Source organism: Hetaerina americana, unplaced genomic scaffold (genome assembly GCF_022747635.1).
Source record: "Hetaerina americana unplaced genomic scaffold, ioHetAmer1.1.p SCAF_27, whole genome shotgun sequence".
Lineage (NCBI taxonomy): Eukaryota > Metazoa > Arthropoda > Insecta > Odonata > Calopterygidae > Hetaerina > Hetaerina americana.
Genome location: NW_027286841.1, coordinates 4970282 through 4987216, shown reverse-complemented (window position 1 = coordinate 4987216; position 16935 = coordinate 4970282). Strand labels below are relative to the sequence as shown.

Here is a 16935-nt window from a genome sequence, read left to right as displayed (position 1 = left end):
TGAATGTGAGACCATGATTTAGAGGTTGTGGAATGTTCAGCCATTAAAGATACGTTCATGTTTTCACAAGTGAAGTACAAAAATATTTGTGCATATACTAGGTGTGTGTGATCATACACATGGCATCATGTCTTACCTTCCCGTTTGAACAAATTCATCCCCCCCTCCCCAACTCCTCAATGCTGCCATGCAGTGGTGAGAACCTCCCATTCTCTCTGGCTGCGCTGATTATGTACACATTTTGTTGTAGAAGTGATGGTGGTCCCCACTGGGTAAGATCACTGGTCAGGGGTCTGATTCCGGGTGCTTTCTCTGGCCACCCCCTGCCTCACCTAACCCATATGGTTTTTCAGGAATCATTTTTCTAAGCAACCAGAAGTGAATCGTGATAATTAATGTGCAGTGGAGAGAGGGCACCTCAGTATTCCTCAGAGCACCTGTGATTTCCCGTGTAGTAATAGGGAAACCTTAATGAGAAAATACGTAGCGCATGAGTGCTCTGAGAAGAGTTTTGTAGTGTGGACACCTCTCTATTATTGCCCCCATCTATTGGTTTGTGATGATGGCACTGAATAAGATTCGAGCCATGATTTCTTGAAGAAAGGTATGAAAGCCAAGGCAATTCATGCCGACTTTCAGAACATTCTGAGGGGCTTTGCTCCTTCAAATTTGGCTGTTGCAAAGTGGACAAGTGAGTTTGTTTGGTTGGGATGGCTTAGGTGATGATCCACGTGGTGGTCGGCCAAAATGTGTCGAGAGATTAATGCACGTGTGCATTAATCTCTTGACTTATTAATTAATTTAATTCGATGCAACGAGAAATCAATGCAAATGGGCACAAAATGGCTATGGAGGATCACCAACTGTTTTAGGGCGGTTCAATAAGTACCCGTTTTAGATGTGAAGAAACCATTTTTTCAAAAACATTTTTTATTTTTCAAAATTATCCCCTTTTAGCAAGATACACTTCTCCCAACTTTTCGGCCATTTTTTTAACCCCTCCAAAAAATAGCATTTGTCGAACTCTCCAAAATACGCCTCTGTCTCGGCGATAACTTCCTTGTTTCAGCTAAATATTTTTCTTGCGAGCCATTTCTTCATGTTAGGGAATAAGAAAAAGTCGCTGGGAGCCAGATCGGGTGAATATGGGGGGCTGCGGCAGCAATCCATAACACAGTTGATGAAGTTGACAGCTGGATCAGCTTGTTGTCCACCGTGAGCAATCGCGGCACCCATCGGGCCAGCAATTTTTTCATCGCCAACTTATCATGTAAAATATTAATTGCCGTTCCGGTCGACACACCCACGGCCTCTGCTATTTCGCGCACTTTCATTCGTTGATGAGCTAGAATCATGGCATGGACTTTTTGAATGGTTTCCTCGGTAACCACGTCTGCCGGGCATCCTGGTCGCTCCTCATCTAAAACAGATGTTCCCCACGTTTAAATTCGTCGAACTAATATCTAACTGTGGTCATAGATGGCAAAGTGTCCCCATAAACAGCATCCAACTTTGCTTTTATCTCCTCGCATTTCTTCCAATCCAAAAACGGAAAGCGAATTACCGAACGATACTGCTCTTTTTCCATCTCAGCGAAAATCTAGAAATACGTCTTATGCGAATGGCTGCCAAATCCAAACTAACCTTCCATAATTCCCTCAGGAATGCCATTTGTCATCAAACGTGGGTAATTATTGAACCGCCCTCATAAGTGCAAGGAATCGCTTAAGCTGTTGGGATGTCATCTAAATGAGCAGATCACACTTTAACGATGGAATTGGATAAGAGAACATCTGCAAGCTGGGTGCCACGATCCTTGATGCAGGATGGAAATTTTGGGCAAAGGACTCATATTTTCTATCACATTTGATGCCTATCCAAAAGGGCTTTCTGAAATAGTTAACTGATGGCGTAATTTTACATTTTATTACCTCATGGAGTAGTCCAATTACTTTGTACTCCTGCACCTACTGCCCCAAAGTGTTCTCAGTCCCGAAGCTCCTCAAGAGACACATAGCCAAGCACAAAAGTGAGTTCACATGCCTACTCTGCAAGCACGTGTATGCCTCCAAGGCATCGTTGGATGCTCACCACTGCACAAGGGACGAAGAAGAAAGAAACGCCTCTGCCGGTGCAAAAACCAAGAGCTACAATTGCGCCCTCTGTGGCAAAGGATTTGTCAACCAGAATTATCTACGCAGTCACTTGTCCCACCACCACCCGAATGATGAGCACCTGGGTTTCAGCTGCCAGTTGTGTGAGAAAGGCTTCCTCCTCCCAGAGTCCCTCGAGGAACACCAATCATTCTGCAATCAGGTAAAGAAGTTGGATGCTGGCCATAAAGCGACCTGCCCAATATGCGAGTCAGTTTTGGATGATGTGGTTGGCTTCAGGAGCCATGTGAGGGACCACACCCATTTTAAGAGCAACCCACAAGAGTTTCTGCGCTGGGTTTCTGACCACAGAGCTTGGGTTCACCGTTATGCCCTAGAGACAAAATAGCAGTTGAAGCAGTGGAAACATGTTGATTCACCACCACCAAAGAAAGCAGAGGCAATATGGTCGGCCTGAAAGGTGATGGCCTCAGTTTTCTGGGATGTTAAAGGGATTCTGCTGATAGATTATCTTCCCACTGGTCAAACAACTACTGGACAATACTCCGCTAACTTTCTGGACCAACTATAGCGAAAGATACACAAAAAAAGGCCAAGTTTGGCAAGGAAGAAAGTCATCTTTCATCCAGACAATGCGCACCTATTCAGAAGTGTCGTTGCCATGGCAAATCCATGGACTAAGATAAGAATTGTTGGCACGCCCATCTTATTTGCCTGATTTGGCTCCATCAGATTTCCACGTCTTCCCCTAGCTCAAAATTTTCCTTGGTGGACTAAGATTCTCTCCAAACAAAGAACTAACAGCCGAAGTAGACAGGTATTTTGCTGGCCTGAAGGAATCTAATTTTTTAGATGGGAACAAAACATCGGAAGAATGCTGAGCCCAGTGCATTACTCTACAGGGAGACTACGTTGAAAAATTAAAAAAGTTTCACCAACGTAAGCTGTTTATTTCTATTCCATTCCGAGAAATTTTCAAATCACTCTCGTGCAATCCATCAACAGCAGTACCATCAATGCCCAGAATGGATTTGAGTCAGAATCGAGTTTCTGACATGAAAGCATGTCAGAAACTGCAGTTTTTAAGCAGTGCAAGCTCTTCAAAGATGGCCAAGAGTGTGTGGAGGATGAGGCCACGCTGGATAGCCGTTCACCCCATCAGCCAATGTGCATGGAGTGATGAATTCAGACAGTCGCTTAACTGTGCCTATGATTACTGATCGTATTGCCATCGATAAGATAGCTGTACACGCCACTGTCACTGAAATTTGGGGATGCAAAAGATCTGCGATAAACTCATCCCAAAGCATTTGATGGATGACCAAAAGAGCAAGAGTCAAGTGCCTGCTTGCGAAGACCTTCTGGGACAGCATCGCGACAGTTCCCCAACTCCCTTACAGTCCCGACTTGGCACCAGCAGACTACTATTTTCTATTCCCATAAAAGTGAAATCCACTATCCATCAAAGGACACCACCACCATGTGACCCTTAGTGCCATCAAAGAAGCTTGCATGTGTACCCTTGAGGACCTACCAGGGAGTCTTCAAGTCATGGTAAAGATGCTGGAAAATTGTGTCGACGCTCTCAAGAGATGTACTTTTAAGAATTTTGAGGCATTGTTGCAATATCTGAGATAAATCTATTGTTCCGGGAAACTTTTCCCGATACTTCTTATACAATCCTTGTTTTATGAAATCTGTATGCTTGCATGTATTTTTTATCAAGATATTACGTTTCGATGCATTATATTTAGTAATGACTGTAAAAACTACTGAGACATGATAATAGCGGTGTGCAGTAGCATTTTTAGCTGGAGCAATGTGCATCCCTAGAGGTCTCAATCATGAGGCCATTTCCAGGCAAAACCCTGTTTCTCCCCCCCTCCCCCTCCCCCACGTCTGTCTCGACAATTCTCTTTATCTCCTCCAGGGCCAAGCCAAATGGGCGTCGGCGAGGTTACATGGGCCATCTGATAAAAATTGCCAACAATGTGGCCAAGATGACGATGCCATCTTCAGAGGAAGAAACCCAGGAATCTGTCATTGCTCCATTGGCGGCAGCCGGCATAAGCTGTGAAAAGGATGGCACCAAGTCACCATTGGCCACCAGTTCCCCCACGTCCTCCCCCTCGCCCCCCACCTCTCCGTCGCCCCCGACGTCACCTCTGGAAAAAAGCAAACCCAACGCAGTGCCTGCTCTAAACCCTCCAGAAATGGATGAAGTCACTTTGGAGAAGTGGAGCACTTTTGTCAATTCCCTCTTGGCACAAGCCAACGCCACCAACAACGTTCTCTTGGTGAGTGCGGATAGCTTGCTTTGTTTAAGTTTTCATGTGCTTGAGTCGACATAGATTTCCATGCTCAAGGTATCTTGTGATAGATGTTTAACGATTGTGTGTTTCTCTAACCATTTTCCAAATCCATTGATTTCCCACAAATGGTTTCTTTTCCACTTTTTGGGTTAATTTAATCTGTGCTTGATCACTTTTTTCCTTAAATGTATGCCACTTATTATTCATCGAAACTATTTTGATACCTGTGGTAAGCAATTCATTCAAGTTTATCTTTCATGTAAATACATTTCACATGTAATGCCTTCCCTTCTTCTTGGCACCAGGATCAAAAAAATGCACAAACCCTGTGTGCATGACAAGTATGTACGTGTAATTTACTTCTAGTCCAGATTTTAAGAAACACATAAAAATATACCTCATTTAGTGATGAATCGCTTCGCATCAAATAGTTTCAACAACTCCTGAGAATCACCCCTCAGCATCCACACGTAGACATCAACCTCTTCTCAGTGTAATGGTTGATTGAAAACGAGCAACTCTCGTGCCCCACGTTATAATTTTGTGTGATATGCACTCGAGTAATTCTTGGACTTGTTGAAACGTTGAGTAATTTTGTTGAAATATTTTCCACGGGTTACTTACAAGATTTGATTTGAAATGTGGAGCGGCATAAATGCATCGTGTAGATTTTTCAGTAGATTATTATATAGCTATGTTTTGTTGTAAATGGTTTGTATGCAAAGGTAATTTTATTATTGTGGTTAACCGGTTATGTTCATGTATAGATGTAATTTATTATGTATTTAGAGTTCAGTGTTTACTTTTGTTTAAATGATATGGGAGAAGTACGTAGGGATATAGGATATCTCATATCATTCTTACAAAATGAAAACTTCGTTGCAATTTTCCACAGTTAAAACTTTATTGCCGACCATGGTTTCGATACACTGTATCATCATCAGGTGAGGAAAAGTACAAGGAGAAGGGATATATATACCAAGCTACAAGAAGGGGTGGCAGAGGAGGAAAGAGCGGGGGGAAGGGGGGGTTTGTCATGAAGAGAAAGGCAGGAAAAACCAATGGAACCCCCGAAGTGCGGGCAGCTCACTCTTCGGGGGGGGGAAGGTGTCGTCATAAAGGGCACTAAGGGAAGTTAATGGACAAAAGTGGGGAGGGGCAAGAGAGGAACTGAATGTCATTAAGTAGCTCTATCTTCTGGTTTCTCCGTTGGATAATCTCTAAACTCTCGAGAGCGTCCAATTTCTTGCTCTTATGGAATTTGTGCAACGGCTTAAATTCAAAATCCGGGGAATGGTTCTTCTCCAAGAGGTGGGTCGCAAAGATGGATGTGGTGTTGCCTAACGTATAACATTTCCGATGTTCCTTGATCCGTGTGGCAAAATTTCGTCCAGTCTGTCCCACATAAGTCGCATTACATTGGCACTTTAATTCATAAACACCACACTGTTTTTCGATGTCAAATTTATCTTTGTTTAAGCAGAGTGCTTTGGATATGGAAAAAGGGGTGTAGAATGAAACACGGAATTTATCCTTGGGTAGAATGTTGGCAATTCTATAGGACAAAGAGTTTGAGAAGGGGATTTTACACCATATACGCGAGGGGTTATTGGAGTATGGCAGGAGGGTTGTGTGGAGCTCGACGGCACTTTTTCTCAGTTTTTTCCTTAATAGGGAATCAATGAGGTCGCCGTTGTAGCCATTCCTCTCTGCAATGAACTTGATGGTGGTGAGTTCTCGGTCAAAGGAAGTTTTAGGCATTGGAATGCTGATTAATCTGTGAAGCATGCAGTGGAAGCTTGCCAGCTTATGGGAAATGGGATGGCAAGAATCAGAAGGAATCACTAGGTCCGTATACGTGGGTTTCCTATAGATGGAAAAGACATGTTGGCTCCCTTTGATTTCAATCCCGAGGTCCAAGAAATTTATTGAATGGTTCACTCCCATTTCCATTGTGAAATTAATAGAATTATGCCTGTTGTTTAAGAACTGCACAAATTGGCCCAACTGCCTTTCACTACCAGACCAATAACATAGTATGTCGTCCACATACCTATACCAATAGACGATGTTCTTAATAAGTTTTTCGTTGGAATCAAACAGCTTTTCTTCAAAAAAGTCCATAAAGACTTCGGCTAACAGGGGAGAGAGAGGGGAGCCCATGGCAAGACCGTTTTTTTGCTTATAGTATGTGCCATTATAATAATAATAATAATACATTTATTTGTCCGGAGATTTGTTGCATATTCATACATACACAAATATAGGACACGTCAAATATAATTTTCACAATTTCACAATAGAAGAGATACAATATATAAATATATATATATATACATACCAATACACTAGTATAATTACATATCAATTGTTTAAGCCGGAATTGATGCATTGCGACAATTCAAGGTATTCATTTACAGAATAGAACATATTATTTTTTAAAAGGTTAAACAGCTTTTTCTTGAAAACAGGTACTTTTGTTTCATATTTCATTTCATGGGGAAGTTTATTGAATAACCTTAAGCCCATTGCTTTGGGCCCATGGGCAGTATTGTATGTCCTGACAAATGGTTGGTGCAGGTCATTGCAGGTCCTTGTGTAGTGACTATGGTAATTGTGGTTGGACTTGTAATGGGAAATATTACCCTTTGCATGTAAGATGACATTAAATATATATATGCAAGGTACTGGTAATAAACCAAGTCTTTTGAAGAGAGGTTTACATGGTGCATTGCAAGGAGCATTGCTCATAATGCGTATAATCCTCTTTTGGATTTTGAAGATTATGCCCGCATGGGGAGAGGAACCCCAGAAGAGGATACTGAAAGTAACACGAGAATAAAATTCACCATAGTAAATGGATAGAAGGACCTCTAAATTTACAGAATACCTAATATTTCTAATAAGGAAGCATAGGGAGCTTAACTTGCTGCGTAATTTGAAAATATGTTCCTCCCAAGACATGTTTTTCTGCAGGATTACTCCCAGGAATTGGGTACTGGAATTTTGGGGAATGCTCACACCTTCTACATCTACTGAGATTGCAGATGAAACTTTCTTTTTATTAGTAAAATAAATCAGGCTGGACTTATTTAAATTGGGTTTTAGAAAGTTATGAAGACACCATGCATTGAAAATCTGAGCTACTTCGGCGGCTCTTTCTGTCAAGCTGTCTACTGAGGAGGCTGATACAATGATATTTGTATCATCAGCATACAGTATTGGGTCTATCCCCTTAATGAGCTTAAGATTGTCTGGGAGATCATTGATATAGATTAAAAATAAAATAGGACCAAGTACCGAACCCTGGGGAACACCCAGTGTTACTTCTCTACCAGGGGAAACAAATTTGGAGCCATTTCTTGAGAGCTCAACATACTGATGCCGTTCACTTAGATAAGATTCAATCCATTTGTAGGGCGTGCCTCTTATACCATAGCATTTCAGTTTATATAGGAGTAACTGATGATTGACGAAGTCAAAAGCTTTACTGAAATCGAAAAATAATCCTAAAGTTTCAGTTCTATTATCCAATCCTGAAAGTATTTGATTCACCATGTGATATGTGGCTGTTGTAGTGGACCTTGTTTTCCTAAATCCATGTTGAGATGTGGATAATAGCTTATATGTCTCAAGATATGATACAAGACGTTGATAAAAAACTATTTCAAATATTTTCCCCAGCTGGTTTAACAGGGATATTGGTCTATAAGAATTCATTGCCATTTTGCAACCTTTCCCTTTGTATATTGGCACAATTTTTGCTGATTTAAGAGGGCTCGGGAAAATTCCAGTTTTTAAGGATTCATTAATTAAGAACAGCAGCTGATCCTTAATAGCATTAAACGACCTTTTTATGACTATCCCTGGGATGTCATCTAATCCAGGACTAAATTTGTTAGGTAATTTATTGATTACGTTGGTCAGTTCCATGGCTGAACATGGGAATATATATAATGAATTGCATGAGTTAGGAATATGAGAATAATTTGCTGGATTGACTGAAACTGTGGGATTTTGATGGGATAGGTAGAAATCATTCAGGATGGAGGCCATTTTAGAGTAATCTGATATAGCATTACCAGCGGAGTCCTGCAGTTGAAGATCTTGTACATGATGTCGACCCTTGGATTCGTTAATTATTTTCCAAATCTCTCTAGATTTATTGTCTGCATTGGTAAGTCTAAGGTTGTTGAAAGATTTTTTGGCATGCTGTAAGGTTTGGCGATAACTTTTCTTGAGTACTGAGTATTCTTGGCGATCTGCTGGATTTGATTTACTTTTGTAATACACTGCGGCATCTTTCATTTTCTTTGAAAGCCAACGAATTTCATCAGAGACCCACTGACTTTTGTAGTTAACAGAAGAGCTTTTGTTTTTTGTATGCTTCAGGACACGGGGAAAGCAGATTTCAAAGTAATGTAGATAGGTGGAATAGAAATATTCAAAGCTAAGGTCAAAGGACTTCAAGGAAAACAAATCGGACCACTCATGGGAATTTAATAAGTCACAAAAGGCGATCATATTCTGATCAGAGAAATACCTCCTGTAGTATTTTTTACTTTCTTTGGATGTAGACACAGCAATTGTAGAAAGAAGTGGGTAGTGATCAGATATGTGGGCATTAATGGTATTTGTTTGTACTAGATCAAGGTCGATATTAGTTAGTACATTATCTAAAGCTGTTTGCGAACTAGCACTCACTCTAGTAGGTTCACTGTTGGTAGCATTGATGTTGAATGACGTCAGTAAATCCATGAATTCCTTTGAATTCCATTGAATTCCAATTGAATTCCATTGAAAAGGAAGTAATTTTGTTCCACACATATGTTGCTCCTCATACAATGTGAATCATTTTCCGCTGAGCCATTTAAGTACGAGGGTCATCCGGAAAGTAGTACCCGTTCGTGCCGCATGAAGTGCTGACGACGCGAGTAGCCGCTGGACGAGGTCAGATAGCTTCAGTGGCTTGTCTGCCTTCTCTGAGCCAAGTTGCGTGACGCTAGCATTGCCTGTGTTGTTTCTGTGATTGTTTACAATGTTTAAAAAAATTGAGAACGCCGCCAGTTGTGAAGTGAGGGCAGTGATTAAATTCCTCAATGCAAGAAACGTTCGCCCATGTGATATTCATCGCCAATTAAAGGAGGTGTATGGAGACAATGTAATGGACGAGTCGTCTGTTCGGCGGTGGTGTCGCAACTTCAACATGGGGAGGGGGAACACACACGACGATGAGCGTTCGGAGAGACCGTCTGTCATTACAGACCAACTGGTGAGCTCAGTTGACGAATTCGTGAGGAACGATCGGCGCGTCACAATTGATGACATCTGTGAGCATTTTCCCAATGTTTCTCGAACAATTGTTCATGAAATTGTTAAACACCATCTGCATTATGCAAAAATTTGTGCAAGATGGGTCCCTCGCGTATCTCAATGAGCTGGCGGCGAAGGACTATGCAGCAGGAATACAGAAACTTGTCACACGTTATGACAAATGCCTTAATTTGCTTGGAGATTATGTTGAGAAGTAGTTTAAAGTATCCTCTTTCAAATAAAATTTTTTATGTTTGTTAATATTTACTTTTGTGTCTTTAATTCACGAACGGGTACTACTTTCCGGATGACCCTCGTATATTATTTTGGAAATAGCATAAATCACTGGGGGTCAAATCTGGTGAATGCAGTGGGTGTTGTAATTATTCAATCTTTAATTCCATAGTTTTTGCCATCAAAACTATGCAGGTGTGGACCTGTGCATTGACTAGACGGAAGAGAATTTTTTCTTTGCCAAATTAGGACTTAATTTCGTCTCTCAACCAGTTCAATAATGATGAATGATACTCTACATTTATCGTTTGTCCTTTTTGCTAGTAATCCAAGTGGATGGTTCCACGTGCATCCCAAAAAACCATGGCCATCACCTAGTTGGCCGTTTTCACCATCCCCACCTTCTTTCGAGTGCAGTATGTAGTGTATCCATGTTTCATTTTCAGTTATATGTCAGTGCAGAAACTCATTAGGATTTCTTGCTATGGAAACGTGCCAAACCATATTTTGAATCAACCACACAAATGAGAGCAGATGTGCATTATGCCAAGATTGTTTTCATCATTGGTTTACATCTGCGAGTTGGACTATCCTCAGGAGAAAAGACAAGATTAAGGAGATAGATGCCTCTTAGGGAGAGATGGGAATGTCAGTTCAACAGTGATGTACTTTCTTCTAAATGATGTTGAAAGGTTGCTTCTTGTATGGATAAATGAAAAGCAATTGTAAAACAACACTGTTAACCAGAGTATCGTGTGTGGAAAAAAGAAAGGAAGATCTATGCTAACAGTTAGAGATAAGGCGGGTAAGCTAATAGTTGACGCAGGAAAGATCCAAGAGAGATGGAAGGAGTATATAGAAGAACTGTATAGTAAAGAACTTAGACCAACAAAGTTAGACATTGAAAAAGAATATGACATAGAGGAAGACAGCTTAGGTCCAGGCATACTAGACAATGAGAAAGAAAGGGCATTAAGGGAGATGAAACTAAAGAAGGCCGTGGGGGTGGATAACATTCCCGTGGAACTATTGAAATGTTTCGTAAAATGTGGGAGGAAGAGGCTATATAGGCTGATTCATAGTATTTATGAGGAATGAATCTGGCCGGAAGACTTTTTGAGGTCAGTTTTAGTACCTACTAGCTGAATACCCGGCTTTGCACGGGTTAGGGAGAAACAGTAATATAAATATACTACATAAATAAAAACAACAAATTATAAAGTACAATAATACACTACTTCATACAAATTTAAGAATCTTTTTTATTTAACACCTGTTTATAAACTACATTTTTTGTTTCATATCCAGGAGAAAGAATATATAAATTTTTAGGCGAACCTACTCTGGAGCAAGCAGCATAAAGTTGCCCGTGGCTAAAACATGGTGATCTTAGATCAACACCACAAAACTTTAAAGACTGTCCCTGTGGTTTATTAATGGTAATTGAAAAAGCTAGCCGGACTGGAAACTGTAATCTTTTAAAGTTGAAGGGAAGATCAGTTGGGATTAGAGGTATCCGTGGAATAAAAATTATTTCACCTTTTCCTTTTCCAGTTAAAATTACTGACTGGATTATATTTTTCATTAATTATGTCACACACAATCGTGTCCCATTGCAGAGTTTTGGTGGATCTAAATTTCGCAATAAAATGATTGGAGATCCTACTTTAAGTATAAGGCGATGTTGTGGCAATCCAGCTGGATCAAGTGAATTTAGGAATTCCGTTGGATAATTTGACGGCTTCGTCAGCATCCACTACGGTATCATCTGATTTATATTCAATCACGTCTCCTGGCAGCATGGCTAGTATCTCCTAGTTAATTTCATTAACATCATCGTTCTTAGGAGCAAGAATGGCTCTTTCTCACAACCATTCTAAATTTTTATAATTTTGATTAACGTTAGGATAGACTGCTTGTAACATATCGCGGACAGTTTTCACCGATACACATAAATCTGATGACAATTTTATCATACCAGATGCTTCAATAACTAATCTATCTTCTCCAATCTCCAAAAGTTTATTTGCAAAATTTTGAGCATTACCATCTCTTAAGAGGATTCGCATGTTTTGTTTAAGGCTAATTTCTTAGACATGATTCCATAGAACAGAATGTTTTAAACGGGCATAAATGTCATCGGCTGGAGTCGATTTTGGAATGACAGCCAGAGTTTGACGGAAGTCTCCACACAGGAGTACCAGAGCTCCTCCCATTAAACAGCAGTTTCCTCTAAGATCTTGAAGTGTTGCGTAGAGGGCCTCAAGAGATTTTTTATGCGCCATCGTACACTCATCCCATACTATCAATGTACATTCTATAAGAACTTGTGCCTGGCCGCTTGTTTTATTTATATGGCATGTGGGATTTTTTTGTCGGGAAATATTAAGTGGCAACTTAAGGGCAGAGTGGGCTGTTCTTCCTCCTTCCATTAATGTCGCTGCAATACCTGAAGATGCAACAGCTAGAGCAATTTCTCCGTGAACCCTGATTTCAGCGAGAACTAAATTAATTAAAAATGTTTTTCCCGTGCCACCAGCAGCATCAAGAAAAATGATACCTCCTTCTTGTTTATCTACTTGATCCATTATTGTTTCGTACGCGAATTTCTGATCTTAATTAAGAAGTGGCTTTTTATCCGCGATGTATGCTTCTAAGTCTAAGACATTGTAGCTAGTTTCACGTATATAATCTGGATAAAATACACCCTGTTGATCTTGAACAGGTGCAAAAAGACCGAGTTCCACTCAAGTCTTGTTAACCATGGTGATACACTTTTCCTCCAAAATAATCAAAGTTTTATTAAAAATGTCGGAGTTAAACGTAATATCCAATGTAGGATTTCCACTTCAAACTTTAGCCAGTATATCCTCACTCATTGATTCTTTATATTTTTCCCATATTGTTTTTGGGTTAGATGGATTACAGGAGGTTATTATGATGGCAAACAATATTCGGATTTGTCCTGGAAGAGAAATCAAACTGGCCTCTCGCAATGAGTCATCCCAGTTTTGATCTCCTTCTAGCAACCGTAAATTCTGGCAAGCTTCTCTGAATGTCTCACATATTTCTCCGTTTACCGTTCTTAATTCTGCAAATGAGCGAGGTCCTCTAATGGTATGTAGAAGCAGTCTTAAAAAATAACATTCGGCGTTGTTAGGATGGACTGTGTAGACTCGGCCCAATGCGTCACATGAATAAATATTATTCTCAGGATCAAAGTTGCCCATTTTTCTTCTACAAAAGACTTTCCTTGATGTATTCCACGTATAATATCTCGGCAATTCTGAATACAATAGTGTTCTTGCAAAAGTATCCTGCTGGCATAGTTGGAAAAATGCCGTTTCTATGACAGCAAAAAAGTAAACAAATTACATATATACAAACAAACACTCTCCTTTATATATATAGATTCTGAAAAAGGTAAAGGCTACATCATGTGAGGACCACAGGACAATAAGTTTGATATCCCACGCAGCCAAATTTGTTCTCAGGATCATAAACAAAAGGATAGAGAGTAGGGCAAGTGATTACTTAGGGGATGATCAGTTTGGGTTTAGGAAGGAGAGAGTTACGCGTGATGCCATTGCAATAATGAGATTATTAATCCAGAGGATATAGAACACATCCAGGAAGTATTTGCCTGTTATGTAGATTTCAAAAAAGCGTTTGATAAAATGAATTGGGAAAAAATAATGAGTATTATGCAGAAAATAGGAATAGATTGGAGGGAAAGGAGGCTAATCCGCAACCTGTACATGTCTCAGACTGCTCAGGTGGGTGGGGAATGGAGAGTCCGGATGGGCAGTGTTAGGAAGGTGTGTAAGGCAGGGTTGCCCATTATCACCGTTGCTGTTCAACCTGTATGCAGAGGAAATGATCAAAGAGGCATGGGAAGAACTGGAGGTAGGAATAAAAGTGGGCGGGGAATTCGTAAAATCAGTTAGGTTTGCTGATGACCAAGCTTTAGTTTGTCAGTCAGCCAAGGGGCTGCAAGCATTGCTAAGTGAATTGGAAATTCACTGCGACAGGTATGGGATGAGAATCAATATTTATAAAACAAAGGTTATGCGATTTTCTAGAAAGAAAAGGCCAAGCTAAACATATAAATAGGAGGGCAAAAACTAGAGCAGGTAGAACAGTTTACGTATCTTGGTAGTGTTTTGAACCAACGCGGTCAAAGTAGTAGGGACGTAAGGAGAAGAACTGCACTGGGCAAAAAGGCTTTCACAAGGAGGAGGGAGTTGAAGACGGGGACGTTGAGTAAGGATGGTAAGAAAAGACTCATAAAAACTTTGATATGGAGCGTAGCTATGTACGGCGTGGAAACGTGGTCATTGAAGGAGGAGGATAGACGTAGACTGGAGGCTTTTGAAATGTGGGTGTGTGGAAGAATGGAGAAGGTGAAATGGACGAAGAAGAAAACAAATGAGGAAGTACTTGGTATGGTGGGCGAGGAGAGGGGTTTGTTGGGAGAATTCCCATGGAGGCAGGAAAAGTGGATGAAGGGTGTACTGACCTGCAGTGGGATGTTGAAGACTGTGATTGAGGGGAGAATGTTATGCTGTGGTGTAGGTATTGCTGATGGTTAGTGGCTTGGATGTGTACTGAAGTAGTGAATTTGTTGTTTTGAAGTGAGATGTCTGTGTCAAGAAAGGTGATGGTGGAGTCTGAAATGGAAGAGGTGAATTTAACCGTGAAAGATGAATTTAAGGCGGATAAGAAGTTGTTGAGAGAGTCAGAGCCATGTGTCCAGAGAATAAAAATATCGTCTATGTAGCGGACCCAGAAAAGAGGTTGAAGGGGTTGCTGTGACAGGAAGGTCTCTTCGAGATGGCCCATGAAGAGATTGGCGTATGATGGTGCCATCCTCGTTCCCATCGCTGTGCCTTTTGTCTGTAGGTAAAAACAATTTTGGAAAGTGAATGCATTTTTTGTTAGGACGAAAGTGGCAAGATTGAGGAGAAATTCCGTTGAGGGGCGCTGGGGTAGGGGGCGCAGAGAAAGATAATGCCGGAGGGAGGATAAACCTTCTGCATGGGGAATAGAAGTGTAAAGTGAGGTAACGTCGATGGTGGCCATAAGTAGGTTGGGTGTGGAGGGAATAGAGACGGAATTTAGACGGTCGAGGAAGTGGTACGTGTCTTTCGTGAAGGAGGGCAAGGAGAGTACAAGTGATTGTAGGTGGTGGTCAAGGAATGCGGAGATTCTTTCGGTGGGAGAATTGTAACTGGAAACTATAGGACGACAGGGGATGTTGGGTTTGTGTATTTTTGGGAGGAGATAAAACTGGGGTGTTCTGGGGTTTGGGGGTGAAAGTAGGGATATGTCTTGGGAGGTGAGGCCTTCTTCTGGTCCGGAGTGGAGGAGAAAAGACCGAATTTCGGTTTGGAAAGTTTGTGTTGGGTTTTTGGTTAGAGTGGTATAGGTGGATGTATCGTTCAGGTGAGCGAGGGCTTTGGAAATATAATCATTGGTGTTTAGAATTACAACAGAGGAGCCTTTATCGGTGAAGGTAACAACGATGTTAGGATTGGACTGTAGGGTTTTTAGGGCATGACGTTCGTTCATGGAGAGGTTATTTTTCGGTCTGAAATGTTTTCTGAAGGATTGATTGGAAACTTTTTCGATGAGAAGACGTATAAAAATTTCGACAGGATGGTTACTAGGAAGGGGTTTTGGCTCATGAGTTGAAGCTGGGCGGAATTTATCAAGTGCGGGATTGGTTTTTAGGTTGCTGAAAGGTTTACTTTGTGATTTCCAGAAGGCGCGCCATCGAAGGTTTCGGCAGAAATTGAGGGTATCAGTGAGTATGTTTATGTGGTTTATTTTTGGTGTAGGGGAGAAGGATAGGCCTTTGCTAAGAACGGATATTTCATTGTCTGAAAGGCTGGTGTTTGAAAGGTTTACAATGTCATGGGCATTGTCGGAGGGAGGGGGGGGTGTTGGGATTGTTCGGTGGTGGCTGGCGTTTTGGAAAAACCGGAGGGCCTTTGGGAGGAGGGGGAAGGTTGTAAATGCTGCGGAGGTCAGGCTTATATTGAAAGAGTGGGGGTGGTTGAGGAGGAGGTGGCGGGAAAGGGTGAGAGTGTGGAATTTTGAGACCAACTCGGAAGTAGGAAATATACAAGTTGGACAGCTTTTTAAGGAGAGTTTGACGTTTTTGTTGGAGGGAACGTAGGGCAGACGAAATTATGGCGTTGAGTTGTGGAATTAGGTGAGCAGAAGCCAAAGAGATTATTTTAAAGAGGGAAAAAAGGTTTGATTTGTGTTGTTCACGAATGCATTGGTATTGCATAAGGATAAGGTGGGTGTATTCTAAAGATTTTTGGTAAGAAAATGCATTAAGTATGGGGTGGATATCGGGAAGAGTAGCAGATAGTGGTAGGGAAATGACTAGACCGTTGGGAACGATTCCTAAGGACAGACAGGAGGTGAGAAACTCGGTGTGGCTTGTGTATTTGGCGACCTTATAGGCGTGACGGTGAAAATTTCGGATCCAAGACAGAATGGGATGAGGGTGGTCCATGTTTAGGCGATTGAGAAGGTTGTGGAAAATAAATAGAAAACGAAGGAAGACAGTGGTGAGGGAAAGGATAGCACATTCAAAATAGAGCAGAATCCGCGGCGCAAAACCTGGTGCTGGATCCCACGACGAACACAGGAGAGACAGGAACAGTAGCTAGGTAGCTTAATATCACGATTGTACGGAAAAACTCACACGAGCGGCACAATAATGGGCTGACACAACATAACACAAATAGAAAAGAATAGACACATATAAAAGAACACTTACACGGTAAATTGTTCGAGCTTTCGGCCCTCTCAGGGGCCTTCTTCAAGAGAGACTGAAAATATGCTATGGATCAGGAGAGGGGAAAGAGTTATGGGCGTGGAGGGGAGGTGTGGAGGGAATGCTGGGAGGGAAATTAAATATGGCGGTTAAGGGTGGGAATTTTAAA

General features: G+C 41.2%; 1 protein-coding gene across 3 annotated transcripts in view; it reads left to right on the top strand.

Annotated features, from left to right (window-relative positions):
* Window positions 1-16935, top strand: part of fmt (phosphatase 6 regulatory subunit 1-like protein fmt) — a 79919-nt gene that overhangs the window by 30435 nt on the left and 32549 nt on the right. For all 3 annotated transcript variants that reach the window (XM_071586867.1, XM_071586866.1, XM_071586865.1), the window contains exon 12: window positions 4045-4411. In XM_071586867.1, the coding sequence (XP_071442968.1) occupies window positions 4045-4411 (367 nt within the window). The remainder of the gene's footprint in view (window positions 1-4044; window positions 4412-16935) is intronic.